This window comes from Typopeltis vanoorti, chromosome 13, assembly GCF_054136105.1.
Source record: "Typopeltis vanoorti isolate ZY-2024b chromosome 13, IOZ_Tvanoo_1.0, whole genome shotgun sequence".
NCBI lineage: Eukaryota > Metazoa > Arthropoda > Arachnida > Uropygi > Thelyphonidae > Typopeltis > Typopeltis vanoorti.
The window spans coordinates 90,172,640-90,194,637 of record NC_143561.1 but is presented as its reverse complement, the minus strand read 5'-3'; the positions used below and the strand labels follow the sequence as shown (position 1 = coordinate 90,194,637).

The 21,998-nt window shown below is 36.0% G+C and overlaps 1 protein-coding gene across 3 annotated transcripts in view; it reads right to left on the bottom strand.

The window, feature by feature from the left end:
* LOC150100355 (uncharacterized) overlaps window positions 1-21,998 on the bottom strand; it is a 358,520-nt gene that overhangs the window by 298,997 nt on the left and 37,525 nt on the right. For all 3 annotated transcript variants that reach the window (XR_016549227.1, XM_090402349.1, XM_090402350.1), the window contains exons 3-4: window positions 18,276-18,346; window positions 5,914-6,198 (exon numbers count right to left, since the gene is read on the bottom strand). Coding sequence is in view for 2 of the 3 variants with exons in the window: in XM_090402349.1 (XP_090258475.1) it covers window positions 5,914-6,198; window positions 18,276-18,346 (356 nt within the window). In the remaining variant the exon portion in view is untranslated. The remainder of the gene's footprint in view (window positions 1-5,913; window positions 6,199-18,275; window positions 18,347-21,998) is intronic.

The following is a 21,998-nucleotide window of genomic DNA, read 5'->3' as shown; positions in this document are numbered from 1 at the left end:
CAGAGCTGATCCCTGATGGATCCTTATGACAATGGGGACGCCCTCTGTCGTAGGGTACTAGACCTGACCTGAGTTTTCACTCCCTCATACATCTCCTTCACCAACCTCACGTACTTTTCCGACATCCCTTCTTCCTCATACGCCTCCATACCTCTTGTCTGGCCACTCTGTCATATGCCATTTCCAAGTCTATAAACACCATACGTAGCTCTGCCTGCATCTCCCTATATTTCTCCATCAATTGCCTTAGCACAAATATTGCATCCGTTGTCCCTCTTCCTGGCATAAATCCAAACTGCACCTCACCAATTTTTGTTTCCCGCCGTATCCTTCCTTCAATTACTCTTTCCCATATCTTCAACGTGTGTGACATCAGCTTAGCTTGATCCCTCTATAGTTGCCACAATCTTTAACATCTCCTTTTCTCTTGTAGATTTGGGACAAGAATGCTTTTCCTCCATTCCTCTGGTATCTTTTCCTGTTGGGCTATTTTACTCATCAGATCCCATAATATGTCTACATCCTCGCTGCCCAAGCTTCTCCAGGTATCTGGTCTGCCCCCCCCCCCCCACAGCCTTTCCATTCTTCGTTTTTCTCAGTGCCCAATACACTTCCTCTCTGCTTATGTCCTGCACCGATCCTTCGTTTGCCTCTCCATCCTCACGCCTCTCTTGGATTCTCCTCATTTAGTAGATTACAAAAATATTCTTCCCAACTTCCTCTGATGCCTTTTCCAGATCTACAAAACTTAAATACAGATCTTTATTATATTCCAATCTTTTCTAAATCAACTATTTTTCATCATCATCAAATTCCGCCATGTACCCTCAAGGGGTGTAAAGGATATGAAGTACTACATGAAAAAAACTATATCATTACTAACTTCCTATCTACAATTTTCCTCCAAATCAGTCTGTTACTTGTCAAGACTCCAACATTATCAGATCTTATATTTCTATCATCTAATGCACTTTGTACCATATCAATCCACCTATATCTTATTCTTACTCTGGGTCGTTTTGCTGCCAACCTGGCAGAGAACACTTGTTTTCCTAATCTTTTCTCGCCCATTCTATTTAAGTGACCATACTACTTGAGATTAGCTCTGCTAATGCATTCCTGGATGCTGACAATGTCAAGTTGTTTCCTAATATCCGCATTTTTAATATGATGTTGCCATTGATGCCATCTGTTCATGCCTATAATCTTTCTCAGGACTCTCATATCTGCGGTCTCTAGTCTTTGGTCAAGTGTTTTTACTTCTGACAGAGCTCTCAGATCCATAAGTTAAAACTGGTTTGAACACTGTCTTGTATACAGCTAATTTAGTGTTCCGACTAATTTCTCTCTTATTCCATATGAATTTATTCAATTGACTTCCCACCATACCAGCTTTGCTGATTCTGTTGTCTATTTCTATATTTAATTTACCATCTTCACTAAAAATCGTGCCTAAGTAGCTGAAATGTTTCACTTGTTCCACAGGTTCTCCATTCACAATACTGTTGACATTTTCAATGATTCTGCCTATTTTCATTGTCTTTGTCTTTTTATTGCTGACCTTCATACCATATCTATTACAACAGCTATTCAATTTAGTCAGAGAATTTTGCAGACTTGTAGCGGATTTATTTAGAAGTATAACATCGTCTGCATAAAGCAAAGAGCTGACATTAACATCTCCAATTATGATATCATGTTTAATACCACTTTCCTTCATAATGTGATCCATATAGAAAATGAATAACAGAGGGGGATAATGATAATATACATCCTTGTCTCACACCAGATTTAACATTAAACCATCTTCCTGTACTTCCTTCAATCCTAACTGCTGACTTACAACTCAAATAAAGACTAAGTATTGCTTGATATAATGCCCCATTGACACCATATAACTGCAGCGTATTGAACAGCTTCTCTCTCGGCACCTTGTCATATGCCTTTCCAAATCAACAAAACTTAAATACAGATCTTTGTTATATTCCCATGCTTTCTCGACTATTTGTTATAAAGTGAAGATCTGATCCTGACAGCCTCTATTTGGCATGAATCCAGCATGTTCTTCACCAAGCTTTTCTTCCACAATTCTTCTCAACCGTTTCTCAAGTATACTTGCATAGATCTTGCCAGGAACACTCAGTAGGGAAATACCTCTGTAATTCTCATATTCAGTTTTATTTCCCTTTTTTATATATGGATACTATGAGAGCTCTACTCCAATCATCGGGAATTCGTCCCTCTGTCCATGCTTTCTGAACTATGCAGTGCAGCCACCGTAAGACTCTTATACCATCACCATACTTCAGCATTTCTGGTCGAATATCATCTACTCCTACTGCATTTCCACATTTCAAGCCTTTGATGGCTTTTTCTACTTCAAGTATGGATATGTATTCCTGACTACATGCCTGGTCAGTGTTTTTTACCACTGTGCTGTCATCACTGCTTGTTTCATTTAGCAGTTTTTCAAAGTAATTACTCCATACTTCAAGGATATCTTTTTCTCCTGTTTTCATGTCACCTTTATCATCTCTAACTCCTTTTACAGCACTCTTTCCTCCATTCCTAAGCTTCTTCAACAACCTCCAGAATATTTTGCCACCTTCTTGATATTTATTTTCTATATTCTTGCCAAAGTCCTCCCATGACTTTTGGTTAGCTAGTTTTACAGTGTTTAGCATTCTTGCATTTGTCTCTATATTCTCTAAGAGCACAACCTACTTATTTGACAGGAACTTTTGATATGCTTTCTTCTTTTCCTTCACTGCATCTATAACTTCCTGTGTCCACCAGGGAGTTCTGATTTTTTTTATTCTTGAAGACAACCTCACCACATGCCTCTCTGGCAGAATCAATCAACGTTTTCTTCAGTGTTTGCCACTGAATCTCCAAGGTTTGATTCCTGTTCTCAAACTCTTTCATTTTTCCTTCAATAGTCTGTGCATTTTAGTCTACAGTTTTCATCTGAGAGCTGCTCAACTTTTATTCGCTTTAAAACTTTCTTACATGTTATTCTTTTCAATATGAAATTCAATTTTATCCTGCTCAAGACTAAATAGTGATCACTTCCAATTTCAAATCCTCTGTACACTCTGGTGTCCTGCACCAGGGAGAAAACATCACTATCAACCATAACATAGTCAATGAGACTTTTCTTATTCCTAGCCTCTTCTCTCCATGTGAATTTGTGCACTTTTTTATGTTGGAACATGGTGTTAGTAATAACCTCCATATCCTGAGCAGAAATCCAACAGATATTTGCCATTATTATTAGCTTTGCTCTTTTCTCAAAATTTTCCCAAAATATTTTTGTATGTCTCACAATCATTTCCTACTCTGCTATTTAGATCCCCAACAAGGATCAACTTTTCATTGTGTCAGATGCTTTTTCTAAAGCCTCAAAAAATTCCTCCACTTCTATCTTACTAGAACCTTCTGTGGGACCATAGGCATAAATAAGTCTCATTGTCCAGTTTCCCATTCTCATATTTGCCCACATTACTCTACTTGAGACTAACTGCCATTCAAGAAGATTAGCCTCGTATTTTGTGTTGAATACTATGGCTATTCCTTCTTTTCCTTGATTGTCATTGCCTGCATATAACATTTTGTATTTATTGCTCAGAAAGATCTCACCAGTTTTTGTCTTTTTTGTTTCAGTCACCCCTATTATGTCGATCCGGTACTTATCTAATTACTCAGCTAGCTCTATTTCTTTGCCATTCAGGCTTCTTACATTGATAGTACTAATCTTTAACTCTGGTGATGTTGAGTTGGAGTTTGTTTTCAGATTTGTTGCAGTAGCTGACTTTTCGCTGTTCGCCCTGGTTCCCTGGCGAAAACAAAAGGGGCCTTGTCTAAACGAGCGACGCCCCAGCCGGCATGAAATTTTGTCATGTTATACCATCATTTTTCATTTTGGTTTAACCAATAAGAATACAATTTGGTCGGCTAAATCTCAAATTGCCAGCCCATCCTCATTTTCAGTATTCAAGTAGATACCCAACAGGGTGCACCACGAGAAGGTGAGGATTGGACATTAGGTCAGAAGCCCTGGTCGGTTCTCTGCATTCCTTTGAAGGCTATGTGGAGGTCTCTTCTCAGTTATACAGCTTTGACCCTAATTTTTTACTAACTGTTTCATCAAATCTTGCATTCTGACAATTTCACTCTGTCACTCCCATAGTCTCGCTACCTCTTGTTCTGCTGCACCTTACTTTTTCTTAAAGTGAAAATCTGATCCTGACTTGAACCTTTTGTCGCCTGAACTCAGCTTGTTCTTCTAAAAGCTTCCCTTCCACAATTTTTCTTATATTTTTTTCAAGTATATTTGCATAAATCTTGCCATGAACAGTAGGGATATTCTCTGTAATTCTCACATTTGGCTTTATTCCTTTTTTATACATGGGAACTGTGATAGCTCGACTGCAATCATCTGGAAATCGAACTTCTTACTAGGCCCTCTGATTTATGCAGTATAGTCACATAGTCACTGTAAAATTTTATTCTTCATATTTCAGCATTTATTGTTGCATATCATCTAATCCAGCTGCCTTTCCAGATTTCGCATAGATTTTTCTAATCAAGTAGTGACGTGTATTCCTATTTGCATTCCTCTTGAATTTCTACTACTGTTCAATCACCGCTTGTTTCATTTAACAGTCTTTCAAAGTTACAACTCCAGACATCTAGGATATCCTTATCTTCAGTTTTCATTTCCACTTTTATCATATTTGATTCCTTTTACAATACTCTTTCCTCCATTTCTAAGATCATTCAATGGTCTCCAGAATATTCTGTCACCTTCCTGATATTTATTTTCTATATTCTTATTAAAGTCTTCCCATGATTTTAAGTTAGCTAAGTCCACCATGGAGTTTTAATTTTTCTATACTTGCAGATATTGACTATTTTATCTTACTCATTCTCCCTTTTGTATAGCAGATCTTATGAACTCTCTCATTAACTAATCCCCTAACTATGGAATCTCCATACACTGCTATCCTGGAATCACTTGCTCTTTTACACTTTTTTCTTTCATTCTATTCTTTTGCACACTGATTTGTTTCCACTAAATGTCTAACATCACTCCACATATTCCTCATTTTTTACTAACTGTTTCATCAAATCTTGCATTCTGACAATTTCACTCTGTCACTCCCATAGTCTCGCTACCTCTTGTTCTGCTGCACCTTACTTTCGTTTCCTCATTCATACTTCCTTTATCACTAACGTTCACTTCAGTATTCTTGAATTCTTTCACTCCCTCAGTTTCACTAGCTTTCGTTCCATTTCTGTTTCTTTATTTTTTCAGTCTGTTTCGCATTCATTAATTCATGGTCTAATAATATATCACATTTCCTACAAATCCATACTTTCTCTTGTCTCCCATTCAGTCTCTCCATAAACACATCTCTTACATTTCACCATGCATACATATTACATTCACGATATCAAACTATTTTTGAAAAGTCTATGTCATTAATTGTCATTAATGTCACTCTATTTTTGCAGCACTCACCATTCGATGCCTTCATGGACCTAGTTAGTACCATCATTGTGTTTGGTTTAAAGAAGGCAATTTCAATTAATGAATCATGCAGAAATCACACAAAAAAATCATGAAGACATGCTAAGTTATCAAAAATAAACAGTAAATAAATAAAAATATATATCCAATGTTTCTGATTTTTTTAAACTTACACCAATAGCCACTAATTCATTATCAAGAAAAAAATGTAAAGATCTAATACTCAGTATGGACAAATTCTAACTTATGGAAGTTTGCAGAACTGAATGTTTTCTTAAGCGAAAATGTCTATATAATTAAAAGTGCATGGTAGCATTGTTTATTAACAGAAACAAATGAAAAAGCAAATAAATAAATCACTATAGAACAGATTGATTTACCTGTATTTTCAAAGTTACTTGAGAGAACCTGAATAAAGTCAGCTGTGAGACAAATACTCCCATCATTGCTAGGTAAAAGGACCACTTCCAAATATTCTTTGATTATCTTTTGAATAGTTTCATCTAAATGTGTTAAACGAGAAATTGCTAATTCTGATGATGTGGATAAGGAATGCTGGACGACAGCACTTAGTGTCAATAAAGCAACTTTTGCCAGTTCAAATTCATTTCCCTCTTCACAAGTTATGAAGTTTATATACTGTTCAGTTGATGCATGATAGAATTCTGAGAAAAAAATAAAATAAAATCACAAATGATTATTTAAATAATATGGATCAATTATCTGAATTTAAATTTGAAACAGTATGCTTACTTTTATGTAAACTATAAAAGCAATGACTGATTTTAATTGTACAGAAAAAAACCCTGCAAACTACACATACTGGCCACTGAATTAGAAACCTTTAAGCAGATGTACATAAGCATCACTTATGCAGCATATATGCAAAATACTTAATCACATGCATCATGTGTTCTAGGCAACTATTTAAGAATGCTGCTTGTCAGTAATAATCAATAATGTTGATCACAGCAAGGAAAAACAAAGGATCTTTTGGAGTTTGATAAAGGGTTTATTGTGGCTGGAGCCATGATTTTGAAAACAGCAGAGCTGACTGGTTTCTCAAAAGGTGATATATCCCAGGTGATATATATCAATGGAAAAATAATCCACACTGCTTTATCCAAGAGGCATAATTGTGGTCCTAATATATTCTGTCAGAAACGAGATCAGCCTTGTCTGAGAAGGTATGGATAAACAGAATTTCGAGTGCAGCAATTGATGGAAGCATTTAATGAAGGTTGTTCCTGACCCATATATCACTAAATTTAATGAAGGTTGTTCCTGACCCACATATCACTAAATATGAGCAGGAAATTGAAGAGGATCAGTACTGGCAGACACATGCCTATACAGAAACCAATGATTTCTGCAAAGAAATGGAAAATTCATCTACACAGTGGTGTCAGAAACACTGTGACTAGATACTAAAAGACCAAAAAAAAAAAAAAAACACTCGTGATCCAACAAGTCACGGTACATCTTGTTCTGTACCAACAGTATCCAGAATTTGGAAGGGACCTCATGAAGCAATAAACCAAACTTATCTCGTCAACACTACTCAAGTTTATGGAGGTGGTATAATGGTGTGGAGCTTGTTTTTTTTTCATACAGACGGTCCCCTGATGTTGCTGAACAGTCAGGTGTCCTCCAAAGAATATCTGAACATTGTTGACAATCAAGTCCATCCTGCAATGCAGACTTTTTATCCAACAGGTGGTTGGTGTTTCGTGGACAATAAAGCTACTATCCATTGCATAAGAATTTTTCAGCTGTGGTTCAGTGAGCATGACAGCGACTTTCCCCATCCTTCCTGGCCACCACAAAGCCTGGATTTGAGCCATACTGAGAATGCATGGAACAAGTTAGAATAACAGATCTGGGTGCAAAGACCTCTTCCTTCAAATCTGAGCAAATTAAATGACTGTCTGGTGAATGCCTGGTATGTTGTAGTTGCAATCCAATATATTGTGAAATCTATGTCAAACTGCATATGTGCTAAATTTGGGTTAAGGGGGGGGGGGTCCAACACAGTATATAGCACAGCACATCTATAAAGTTTTTATCTTCCATAGTTGTGCTTTGCAGTTTGAACAATGCCAAAGGAATGAAATAAATTAAATGGCTTATTAATCTGATATTTCACTGGATTTTGATCCAGCATCTCCAGAATGCATACCATATACACTGATCTCCATGCTAAAACACAATTCAGTCCTTATTTTTTCATAAAAAGATTTAGTATTTCTTCCCCTCCTTCCTTTGACAACACTTATCTCAGTAGTCAAGACTAGATCTCTCTTCACTGATACCTAGCACTAACATCTCTTGGCAGAAGCACATCACTTCAGTAGCAGTCTCAATCTCCAAAAAAAAATTGGCAGTTTCTTTCTTTCTTTAAGAAAACTTTTCACCTGCCTAGCTACCAATGCTATAAAATTCCCAATCCACTTAATTCATGCATATTTGGGATGGTGTATCAACTACCTCTAAAAATCTTGATGCTACTTAAAAGAAAGCAGTTTAGCTAATTGATAATCCTCTCCCACAGACTGTCAAGTTTTTACAATCTATTTTCTGCAGATACTTTCTAGAGAACACAGATTCTTCATTCTCTGGTACAGCCCAGCCTGGATATACTTAGTATGGGGTGAGTGATATGTCTAAGAGTACTTCTCACCGCATGTCCCTGGTTGAACTTCTAATGCGTAACTATTAGGAAAACCAAATATGTAGTAATATCTAAACTCTGCATCCAAGATGCCTGACCATATTTTTAAGAACCCCAAATTAGATTACAGTTTGCCTTACCTATCCAAATTACATTCTGTATGATTTCTTCTTTCTGCAAAGCCACAACGTGTATTTGCACACTAAGATATTCCTTGTCAGTGGATACCAAATCTTGAATTTCCAATTTGATAATTTGATGTTTTCTGTCTGAAGAGTTCCTAGACTAGTAATGTATAATTTATCTGTCGTCTCTACCACTCCTTTGATTCTGAATATCACTCTGACTTCATTCATCTTATCCTCTTGATTGGAACCCAAACAAATAGGAGCCACTTAGAGTTAGTGAGAACTCCAACTAGTTCTTATTTTCCATTTCCACCGACCAATCTAAGATATTTGTTGCTGTAACAATCTAATGCAGACTATCCACCCAATAACCAGAATATGGAAAATCCTATCGACTTCCCCAATATCCTAGATCAGGGGTCCAGAACCTTTTAGAGAAGAGTCATTTTCATTCTAATTTAAAAAACTGAAGAATCACGCCTGAACTCAAGGTGACGGGGGGGGGGAGTTTTTGTATTTAAAGAAAACCTGCTTCTCCTACTCACCTACCTCTGTTCTCTGGAACAGAAATCCCCTATGACTTATTCTCTCCAAGTACTACCACTTGTGAGCTTCCATAGCTCAGTCAGTTTCTATGATGCCCTTTGGGTGAAAAAATCTGGGTTCAAATACCATTAATCAGTCTCATACAGATGTGCAAGATTTTTATTTCTGGAAACTCTGGTTTTTTCAACCTGCAAAATAGGAAAACCGGCCAGAAGAACCCATGCAACACACATAGCCTACAGGAATAAGGATTGATAGGCTGACAGGATTAAAAATCCTGTCAGTCTAGATCAGGGATATTTTGTCTCAGTCACTGAGACATCTTCAGGGAGTACAAATAACACTTAACACACACACAACAATACTTAATGAAACATGTGGGTGACTGATAAAGTCTTATGTAGGTGCTGAGCCCTCTATGGATGTTTGTAGGTGACCTATGATGTAAACTGGGACCTCTTACGGTTACTGTTTCCCAAATTTTGGAAACAGTAACCGTAAGAGTTTTATGCATCCGTATTTGTTTAGATTAGGTTGATTTCTGAGAGCTGTTACAGATACCAAAAACAGTCTTTCCTTTTTAAATTTACTATGGTGGAGCATGGTGGTTTCTTCTTGCAGATTGCATAGGCAGTTGTGATTGTTGATGTAAGATTTGTGTTCTTCTAAACGGACAGTGGCTGATCTACCTGTGTCTGAAGTAAGCCAACTTGAATGTTCTTGCAAGTTGGCTTACTTCAGGCAGATAGGTGCTCCAGAAATCATCAATAGTGCTGTGCATTAATGGTTTGCCCTCGGGGTACAGCATGATGAAGAATGACACCTTGAGTGTCGTAAGCAATTATCACCACGATTTCAACTTTGCTGGGTTCCTGGCGAAGTTGTTTTGGAGGGATGATGCCGAATGGTGCCATTCGTTGGATTGCCTCTTCGGTTCAGTTAAGCCCTTGTCCAAGTTTCATCAATGGCTACAATACGATTCAGAAATTCATCCCCCTTCATTTTCATATTGTTCCAGATGGAGGCCAGCAACTGTGTACCTGTGCCACTTTTGCATCTCATTCAAGTGATGTGGAACCCAACAAGCTGAAATTTTGCATATGCCGAGCCTCTCCTTTAGGGTGAAAACTAAACACTTTGATGGTTTATCCCAGTTTCCTGAGCCAACTAGTGTACAGTCCATTGCTGATCAACTGCGAGGAGTCCCTAAACAAGCAACATGTTCATCTGAAATGGGTCTGCATACCGATTATCATCCACATGATCTAATCCCACATAAAATGCACTGACCCATCTTGCAACAGTCTGGTAGGGCACTGTTGCTACTAGCTTCCCTAAGGTCAAGATAACAGTTGCTCACAGTTTTACCTTGTGCAACCTGGACCTTGATCCAGGATTGTTCTAATCTTGCTCTAAACATACCTTGGAGCATTGAACACTGAGATGTTGACTTTAACCACTTCTCCAAATGAGTTGTTTTGCCCTGTGCATGTATACAGTACATACAACTAGTGCCTCTGTCTGTCAAGAGTAACATTTGAATTACCACCTACATCTCCCGACAGTGTTGCCACTACTTCATTTACAACCCTCTTACAAATTATTCCAAAATATTTGTTCCATTATTCAGTAATCGTGATTTCCTCTGGGTAAAAAAGACCTGGACTCAAATCCCACCTAGAACACGAAGAACTTTTATAAGAGATTTTCAAGTGAAAGCAAGTCGCCTGGTTTCATACAAAAGTAATAAGGTTTTTCCTCCTGTAACAAGTTCAAAAAATACACAATTTACAGACAAAATGTATTCCAAAAGACATAAGACTAACCACCCTTAACCTAGCACATTAAGGTTTCAGAAGTCAAGAATACTTGACCAGTCATAGGAATTAAATATTTGCATAGAAAGAACAGAGTTAATAAGCAAAAACTAATCTCTCATTTTATTAGGATGATGTATTTAGTGAAATAATCATCAACTCATCAGCACTATCAAAAATATTTTTAAATAATATTCCCTTTGTTGTTATTGACCTAGAGTTATGTTGTTAACTAATGATGACAGCCAGGTCTTCAGAAATCTACTTGCCAGAGTCAAGTTATCATAGAGAAGTGGTGAGTGAATTTTCACCAAATGCATTCAAAAAAAAAAATTTTTTTTTCACATAATTTAAACTTTTTTTTTTTCTTTTTAAAACATCATCTCATTCACTGTGAAGTCATTTGATCATCAGTGGCAGCCAATGAATTTATTAAAGGCATTTTATGTCCAGAGAGCTGGAAAAACTTCTGGATCTGAAATCCTTAATTCAAACACTACAGCTTCCCTTTTAAAGAATCACTAAAACACTTGTTTTAGTGATTCTTTAAAAGGGAAGGTTTTCTCTAACTTATAGTATAACCAAATGAAAAAATTTAACTAGCTGTAATCCAGAGTATTTTAATAATAAGGTGTGGCACCTTTTGAAAGGTGTCAACTTATTATATGGGAAATGTGACTTCTGCATTAGTTCAACTTTGGTATCTCTCTGGATCTGGACTCCCACTGATGGAACCTCAATAAAGGTCAAAACCAGTTGGAAGTGGTCCTTCCCATTATGCATAGCATTATACATGTCTATAAGGATATGTGCCTTGCATCATGGAATACTAAGGCAACTGATGTGAAGTCATTAGCCTCTATACACAATTAGCCCAGTCGTGAAGTCACTTCACGTGCAAACTGTCTGATTATGCTTGGATAAAGGATGAAACCAAGAATATAATTTCTTGGCATGTTTAACTTATAGCATAACCAAGTGAAAAAACTTTCAAACACTTGAAATGTGTGAGAAAAGTTGCAAGTTTATCATCACAAAACAAGTAAGTTTTTCATATCATAAATACGTATAAATTAAATGAGTTATAATTTCCAATAAATAAATTTTTAAGCAAATCAATGAATTCATTTAGTTTAATATCAACCCTACATGTATATTACAGTGTACCCTTTTCACTATATACATAATCATTTCATTTACAAAATAAACTGGTAATTATAAACACAAAATTAAAATTGGCACTATCTAATTGAATACAATTGAAATAATCTAACTGAAAGGACTCCAAAATTACTGAGAAATTTGAAGAGCAGAATTATACACAGGAACCAGTACCAGTGGAGAGTGAAGTGAGGTGAGCACTGCAAGAGATATCCAGTAAGAAAGCACCAGGAGGAGAAGGAATACCCATTGAGCTGCTCAAAGCCATGGGAGAAGAGACAGTTAAAATTTTAACAGCTCTATGTCAGCAAATTTGAATCACAACTGCATGGCCTAGGGAATGGAAAAAATCAGTTTATATACCTTTATTGAAGAAAGGCGATGCAAGAGTGCGAAAATTACAGAACTATAGCATTGATTTCTCATGCAAGTAAAGTCTTACTTAAGATCATTCAGAAAAGACTGGAACCATTCATGAAGATAGAAATGCCAGATGAACAGGCAGTATTTCAAAAAGGCAGAGGAACAAGAGATCAAATTGCCAATGTGAGATGGATAATAGAAAGGGCACAGGAATATCACAAGAATGTCTACCTTTGTTTCTTTGACTATAGCAAGGCTTTTGACTCTGTAATCTGAAACTGTGGATTGTGTTAAGAACAATTGGAGTCCCAGAGCATTTCATTATCCTTCTGAGGAATCTTTATTATGAACAAGAAGCTACTTTCCGAACAGATCTTGGAGAAACTGAGTATTTCACAATAGGTAAAGGGGTGTGATAAGGATGTATTTTATCTCTGTACCTGTTTAACTTGTACAGCGATTTTAATGGCAGGGGGTGGAGGAGTTTTCAGTTGGAATTAAAATTGGTGAAAAAAATATTAACAATTTGAGGTATGCAGATGATACCACCTTACTAGCAGAATGCAAAGAAGATTTGAAGGAACTTATTATGAAAGTTAAAGAAGAAAGTGCTAAGTATGGTCTTAAACTTAACCTCAAAAAGACAAAAGTTATGGCAACATGTGAACTTAATAATTTTGAAGTAGATGGGGAGAAAATGGAAGCAGTTAACAATTTTGTGTTTCTAGGATCCCGAATTGATAAAGATGGTTAATGTACCGAAGAAGTTAGAAGAAGATTAATACTAGAAAAAAAAAAGCAGACAGATTTAAGCGAGATCGTTAAAGATATTAGATTCACAACAAAAATCAGAATCGTGAAAGCAATGGTATTCCCTGTGGTCCTGTATGGATGTGAAAGTTGAACCCTGAGAAAGAGTGAAAGAAGGAAGATAGACACATTTCAATTATGGGTTTGGAGACACTAAGAATCTGGACTGCAAAGCAAACCAATAAATCAGTGAGAGCCAGAATAAAGCCAGATTGCTCCCCTGAAGCTATGATCATCAAGCAAAAATTGTCATACTGCAGACATATTTTGCGAGCAAATGACAGTCTGGAAAAGAAGATGATGTTTGCTAAAGTTGATGGAAACAGGAGAAGAGAAGAGAAAGACCAAGAATTAGATGGCTGGATGGTGTTAAAGAAGCAAATGGAGTGCGCTTGGAGGTTCTGAAAGACATGGTCAGGGACAGATCGGAATGGAGAATATGTTCGTGGAGTCGCAAACGACTTGATGGATCATAACACACACAATTGAATACTGTAATATATCTCTACATGTTATTCTTCCAACACATTTATTCCATAAGTAGGTGTGCAATTGTAATATAGTATTGTAATAAGCTTATTTTCACAGTTCACAATGTGAATTGTGGTGCTGGTTTTTCTCTTCAGTTGTTTCCCATGACTTTGTCGGCATTGCCCACAAATCTCACAAGTATTCCTGGTGAGATTTTTTACAGAATAGTTCACCATTGCTTTATCAAATCCCCCCCCACACACACACACACATTCATTTTATTTGGGCTCAGGACTGGCATATGGCTAGGATATATTCATGACTAATCCATGTGTGTTCATGGGGCTGGTTTGCCTGTTCTGGGGGACGAAAAACTCAAATTTCCAGGTTTTCATTCAAAGAAGGCTAAATTGAGCAGAGATAAAAGTGATGAGAATTATATACTTTCTCCCAAAGTAATGAACAGTTCCTTTTGATATGCTAAGCAGACAACTTGTTCTAGTTCAACATTTTGAACACAAAAGGAGATTAACTTTTTTTTTTTTTGTTTGGAAAAAGTTTCTGGAAGAAAAAAAGGTAAATTTCAAATTCTCTTTGTGTTTCAAAGAAACATAAAAAGGTAGTAATATGTTAAAGAAAACATTTTACTCAAGAAAGGTTGCACACAATTTTTTTTCCAAAGACAAAAACAGATACAAGTTAATTATATTTCAATGGTCACTTAAGAGAGGAAGAAACTGTAGGTGACAGTTAAGTCAACTGTTTTTGTTTGTGTTCTCTTTTTTTTTTTTTTTTTCTTCAACTTCTGTGATCTTGAAGAGAAGATATAAGGAGAAATCTTGTGATGTTTATGTTCATTATTATAGAATATAATATATATATATATATATATATATATTCTATCTCCTTATAGAATATAAGTTTCTGTTATAATTCAGATATAATTTGTGAAACACACACAGTTACATCCATGAATACCATACTTTACACTAATATTTGTTTGTAAAGATTAATGTTAACTTCACTTTGTTTCTCACTTGATCTCTTAAATTCTTAAGTTAACTTATTTTTATAATAATATCCTGGATCTGAATTTGGATTATTAACTGAAAATAAAAAGTTAAACCACTCCTGAATACCAGACAAATAAATAGTGCAGTTGACAGAACTGGACAAAATCTTTCACATCTTTAGCTAAACATATCCAGTAATATCAATCTACTATTCTTTGCAAAGTTTTTGCATAACCTACATGACCAGTCAGTTCAAAATTGAAACAAGCAGTTTTGAACTGACGCCAGAATCTTCCACCTTCATAAACATAAGATCCTAAGAGTCAAGAAAAAGAAGAGAACGACTAAAAGGAAATTTGTTGGTGATGACATCCCCTTGTTTGACTCTGAAATTGAGCTTCCCTTATATATTCTTAATTTCAGTCTTCCTTCAACTTTGTTTTTACCAGTAAAGGAAACACAAGCTCTCCTTGCTGGCTTATTTTTCTTTTATAATGTAATTAAAACAAGAACATGCAAAACTTTAGGCAAGCTGTTTTCAATTCAAAGTTAACCAAAATCGTGACAATGTATGTTTCATTAAAACCTTGCTAATTTTATAAAATGCTGAGCATACTATATCACCTCCATCATCCTTTTAAAATTTAGCTATATAATTTTTTTTTTTTTTTAAAATAAGGTAGACTCATAGAACAATACAACATTTGTCATGCATATATCTGCTCTTTCTTCCCAATTTTCTTCAAATGAGATGTTTGAACAAACATGGAACACTTAGATTGTTTTTTTGTTGTTGTTACTGTTTTTATGGCATGAGAAGAACCAGGGTTGGGAAATGTCTTTCCTCTGAGGGTTGGTCACCAGGTAATGTACATCCCATTTTAGTGGACGCTCTCAGTGAAGGAATGTTTTGAAAGCTTTCTTATATGAAAGTAAGTTATCTGCAAATGTTTTCTTCTCTTTTTAATTTTTACAATGTCCAAGAATTTAGAACTATTATGTGCAGGAGGTGAAAACAGAACCTTCTATACCAATTTAAGGCCTTATGTAAACAAACATGTCTGACCTTTTATTATTATTTTTTTCTAAACACTCATATCTTATGATTCAAAACATGAATCATAAGATATGATTTAAGATATAAGATATCTAAAATGCATTTACTAGTTTGTATCTTGTCACAGCTGAGTTGACAAGAATGCATTATTATAGTCTAAAGAAACAAATACACTAGTTTCTGTAACTAAAATTAAAGAACTTAAGATTTAAAAAAAAAACATAGCCACTAATGGTAATTACTTCTTAAAACTCTGAAATTAGCATATTTTCTGTTTATAGAACACCTTATACACCCATTTGTCCTTATTCATCACAGAAGATAAGTATTATTGAAAGCCTTGCATACAGGTCTTGTATTTGCTCTTCTGATTCCCTTCTGTTAGATAAATAAAATTTTAAAAAAAACTACTCTGGTAATTAATGATTACAATGAAACTTCCATTAAAAAAATTGACATCTGTCATCAAGACCACAATCAGATGTGAAAAAAAGCATGGATTCTTCAAAAGTACAATCCTTATGCTTCCTTCATGTACCATCTACCAAGGAAAAATTACTTTTCTCCTTATCAGGTGTCCATCAAGTGTCCTATTCGTTTCAGCTTCATCACTTTGGACAGACTAACCGAAGATTAGAATGCTAAAAATTAGAATACAATAACGTCAGAACCACTTGGCATTTTTAGAATCCATCAAGTCTGCCCTTGATTCCCATTTCATCAGATTCAAATTTGATCTTTTTCCCCTGAGACATGAAATACCATAAAATTATCTAAACCTTAACTGCTCTGATTGTATGTAATTTTTAAAGTTTTGGGAAGTAATTATCATTAATAATAATAAATTTAGTTAAATCCTTTATCCAAGTATAAGCAAACAAAGTTTGCACCTGAAGTATCTTCAGGACTGAGGCAACTCATGGAAAAGGTGGACCAAGCTCTCATCAATCCTTATCTCGGTATCTCCCATATTGCAAAGCACATCTCCTTGCGGAAATGTATAATGCTATGCATTAAGGGAAGGGCCACTACCCAAACCGGTTTCGACCTTTATTGAGGTCTCGTCAGTGGGAGCCAAACCCAGAAGTGGTGATACTAAGGCAAAAGCAATCGAGAAGTCATATTTACCTATAAGAGTTGCCAAAAGGTGTACCACCTTATTATTAAATTACTCTGGATTTATAGAAAGAGGTTGGAAGTCCCCCCCCCCACCACTTGGTTAGACTATAATAAATTTAGTTTAATCCTTTATCCAAGTGTAAGCAAACAAAGTTTGCACCTGAAGTATTTTCAGGACTGAGGCAATTCATGGTAAAGGTGGACTAAGCTCTCATCACTCCTTATTTCAGTATCTCCCATAATGCAAAGTGGCCCGTCCCTGGACTATGGCAACTCGTGGACCAAGTTCTCATCACTCCTTATCTCAGTATCCCCCATAATGCAAAGCACATCTCCTTACGGACATGTATAATGCTATGCATTAAGTCCAAAGTCATGTTTAGTAAATATGACTTCTCCATTGCTTCTGCCTTAGTATCACCACTTCTGGGTCTGGCTCCCGCTAACAAGACCTCAATAAAGGTCAAAACCGGTCTGGATAGTGGCCTTCCCTTAATGCATAGCATTATACATGTCCGCAAGGAGATGTGCTTTGCATTATGGAAGATATTGTGATAAGGAGTGATGAGAGCTTGGTCCACCTTTACCACAGAGTTGCCTCAGTCCTGAAGATATTTCATCTGCAAACTTTGTTTACTTACACTTGGATAAAGGATTAAACCAAATTTATGATCTGCATGACTTGTATCTTATGATTCATATTTTCAATGTGGATGGATGATGTAATAAACTTCATATTTTTTCTCCATGTATAAGCAGTGTAAGCATTTAGAAATATGTTTACTATAGTGTTCCTTAAAAATGCTTGACTTGCTCATGTTATTCTCATTGCATTTTTATTATATTAAATGGGGCTTCATTTTTGGCTGATTGATTTAACTCTTTCCTGATAATTTTATCCAATTGTTCATGACTTGTGGTCGGAATGTACACTTCAAGGAAGACAGATTTCTTCCGCTGTATGCTGAAGTCCAAATATAGCAGAAGTAGACAGCTGATGAAATGCTTATTCAACTAAATTATATTCAAAATAGATGTCACCACATGCCCAAGAAATTCAAGATTACTTTGTTCTCAACAAAGATGCAATTTTTAAACTTGGGATAACTTGAGCTTAGCAGCGAAAAAGTTAATATGTCCATCTATTCTCTTTTTTTTTTTTATCCATTTGTTTACTGACTGTAATTTGTCAAACCTTTTCACTATTCATCCAATTTTATTAGCTATTTTTCCTCAATGCCTTCATTTCATTTATTTGTAACATGTGAAATGAAGTTTGTGATATTTGTTACATGTATTTTGATATTTCTATTCTTGTTTCCATGCATGTGTTAATATTAGTGATTTACATTCTTGCTTTTGTTTCTTGTGCTAAATCTTTATTTTCCCATATTTTTCTATACTGTTATGACAAATAAAGTTATAATAGTGTCTGCTATGGTGATATATATATATATCCTTCCTTTGTCTGCTCAGAGAGAGAGAGAGAGAGACCAGTTAGATCAGTTTCAGCTTAACTTATGATCTAAAGCATTACAAAACCAATGCTACTTATGAATTGAAAATAAGAAATAAACCATACTCACCATTTAAAAACTTCATAACATGACGAAAATTATCAGTACTTGTTTCTGAAACATGATGTGGTGCATCTTCACTAATTAATGATAAATGATTTAAGTTAAAATTGAAGTTAAGGAAAAATAATGATATTAGCTATTTTATTAGTATAAGAGAAAAGTGAAAAAGGATTTAAAGCCATATAATTTAATTAGTTAATAAAGTATTCAAATTTATAGGATGCAATAAATGTTAAAAAAATTTTTGAAAGCAATACAGAACAGACAATATGGGTCAGTGAGATTCCCCCCCCCCATCCACACAATTATTTTGCAACAAACAGTTCACGCACAAGTAAAATTATCTGCACAACATTTTCTCGAACTACTGCATATTGCTGTATGATGAGATGTACAACTACTCTTCTGTAGACCAGTATCAGAGAGGCTAAATTATAGTTACCTCACAATAGGCAGTTCCTGCTTTGAGTTTTCACTTCATGAATTCCTTGGTTATGAGGAATTATAACCAAGGAATATCATATTCCTTGGTTATAATTCCACAAATATCAACAAAATTTAACATGAACATTAATTACAATAAATAAATGCTAAACATTCATAAATACATCATTTAAAACTGCATGTATTTAAAGCTATACAATACAATATTACTGTGCATGCATTGTTCCAGCAGATGAGAGCATCTCACTGACTCAAAGCTTTTACCACACAGAAATTATTATTATTATTATTATTTCAGGCAACTCCAAGGAGTTGAAAGACTCATCGAGAGAGACATTAACATCTGTCAAGAACAACTATTCGAAATTCACACAGTATCTATCATACCTTGCCTTGAACTCATTCACAGTCATAGCACCCACAACAGACTCTGGCAGCTTATTCCACTCATTCACCACTCTCCAAGTAAAAAAACCTAGCTCTGACATCCTTGCTAACCACATTCTTGCCCAGCTTCCATGTATGGCCCCTAGTCCTCCCACCACCAGTCCTATTCTCAAAAATATCTTCCAAATTAATCTTATAGAAACCCTTCAGTAATTTGAATGTTTCAATCATATCACCCCTTTTCCACCTATCAACCAATTTTTGCAACCCACAAATCTTCAACCTGTTCTCATAAGGTTCATTCCATAGACCTGCTATCATCTGGGTCACTCATCTCTGGATCCTCTCCACCTCCTCCCCATCAAGAAGAAACCCTGGCGCACATATTTGGGCACAGTAGTCTAGATGGGATCTTATCAAGGCTCGATACAGAGGAACAATATTTGTTTGTCTCTGTCTCTGCTTGTTAAAGTATTTTTCAGCAACCAAGTGATTTGATGAGCTAATTTAGCCACTTTTGTGATGTGCCCCCAAACTTCAACTCCCTATTCACCAACACTCCCAAATCCCTGGCCTCATCAATCTCCTGGAGTATGGTTCCACCAATGTGATATACTGCTGCTAATCTTTTCACCCCAAAATGCATAACCTTACACTTTGCCACATTAAATCGACATCCATTTTCCTTAGCCCAGTCCTCCAAACTATCCAAATCATCTCGCAAAATTTTGACATCCTGTGCACTCATTACTGCTCTACCCAACTTTGCATCATCAGGAAACAAGTGAACACTTCCTCTCAGATCCTTTCTTATATCATTGATGAACAAATTGAAAAGTAGTGGTCCAAGAACAGAACCCTGCAACACACCACTAGTCACAAGCCGTCTTTTGGACTCTGCTCCTGAATAAACTACTCTCTGATATCTCTACATCAACCACCCTCCTATCCATCTCACCAACCCTATATTCATCTCCATATGCTGTAGTTTACTGATTAGAATTCCATGTGGTATCCTGTCAAAGGCCTTAGCAAGGTCCAGTAGAATCACTGTAAACCCATTACCCTTATCCAGTTCAGCCGTCACTGTGTTATAAAACGTGAGCAAGTTACTGAGGAGTGATCTATCCCTTCACAAAACCATATTTTCCCCCATACAGTATCCCATTTTCATCTATCCAATTCCATATTTTTCTCTTGACTAATTTCTCCAAGACCTTGACAATGATTCCTGATATGCTAATCGGTCAGTAATTTACAACAGCAGTCTTGGAACTGTTGTGTTGTGTTTACTGCTATTATATCGATGCTCTATATTCAATTATATCCTTTCTTACTTCAATCTCTTCTAACATTATCCTATCGGCTGTGCCATTTGTTGCGTACCCTTTTCTTGTTATTATTACCTTGTACTATCTATATACATTTGTATGTTCCACTACTCACTCATACACAGTTATTTCCCTTCTATCCTTTTGTAATAAGTTTCCAATAAGTCTAGCAAATCAGTTATCACTCTTCTATCCTTAAACTAAAATTTAGGCCGCTCTTAAGTTTATTCACATGTCATTCTTTCACTCGTAAGGACTTTGTCTAAGTATGGGACAAGGCCTTAAAATCTACCCTCTGAGACAATCTGCCTGTTAAATATTGACAAATTTATATTTTGCTTTGTCAGCCAATGTATAGGATAGATGAGACTCTTATCCAAGGTAGCTCTCTCAGAGTAATACACAGTAATAAACTTTCTAACACTAATTCAACTAATTTCAATTCGCTTTGTCTTTGCATGCAGTCGTGGTCTAAAAAATCAACTTATATTCATATATCTCTCCCACTAGGTTCGATAATAATTTTATGAGTGGCTATTTGAATTCATAAGACAGGCTAGATTCAGGCAAATGCTATAAAACATTTATTTAGGTTTAAAAGATATACATGAGAAAATTAAAGTACATGGTTAACATAATCACTTTCCTAGTAAAATTCTGATATCATTACTAACACAAGAGTACATGCATAATAACAAGATCCACAGAGTTTTTCTATAAACATACAAACTTCTGACTTAATTTAACATTATCTTCAATCACTCTCTGATCACTACTCATATCTCACAATATGTCTCAGTTATCTCACACACAGATCCCTTCTGGGAGACATTCTTCAAAACTGGGACAGATCACTGCCAAATTCTGATAATCTCTAAAGTTCTCTACAGAGAACTTTAGAGATTATCAGATTATCCCAATTGTCCCAATTGTCCATGCACATATTAGTATGTCCATACACAAAATATGTCCTAATATGTCCATACACAAATTAGCCTATAAAGTTCAACAAATCTTTAATAGGAATTCAGATACTTGAACATTTTTACGTTACCGTCCCATGGAATGACTTTCTGTTCTATCATCAACCTTGTCTGGACATCAAGGCATCTTTGTTCTGCGATTCTCGGTCACTTACAATAACAGCACAGCCTGGTTCCCCGAGTCAATAAGGCGATGTGCCGCTCTGGACTTTCTCTGGTACCGCAGGCACACATCTGGATTACCGGTCACTCGATATGGCATAGCTACTCTGTTATGAAGAGATAGCTAACCTTTCCTCGCAAACATCGATAGGCCTCACACGACTTCTACGGCTGACTCGGAATCTTCATGTTGGTGGAAAGCGCTGGTCAACGTCCACGAGCACAGGAAACAGAAACCAAAAAGCCCATGTGTGTGTGGGGGGGGGGAGTTTGACCCTTATATTCTTCCCTTTTTTTCCTGGAGATTCTTGCGCTTAGCGTGTTTTTTTTACCGCACGGCACTCGCCCACGTGCGCTGCCGCTCTTCCGAGAATGTGTTCTCGCTTCGTTTTCCTTATAATTTCTCTTTCCTTTAGGCCATA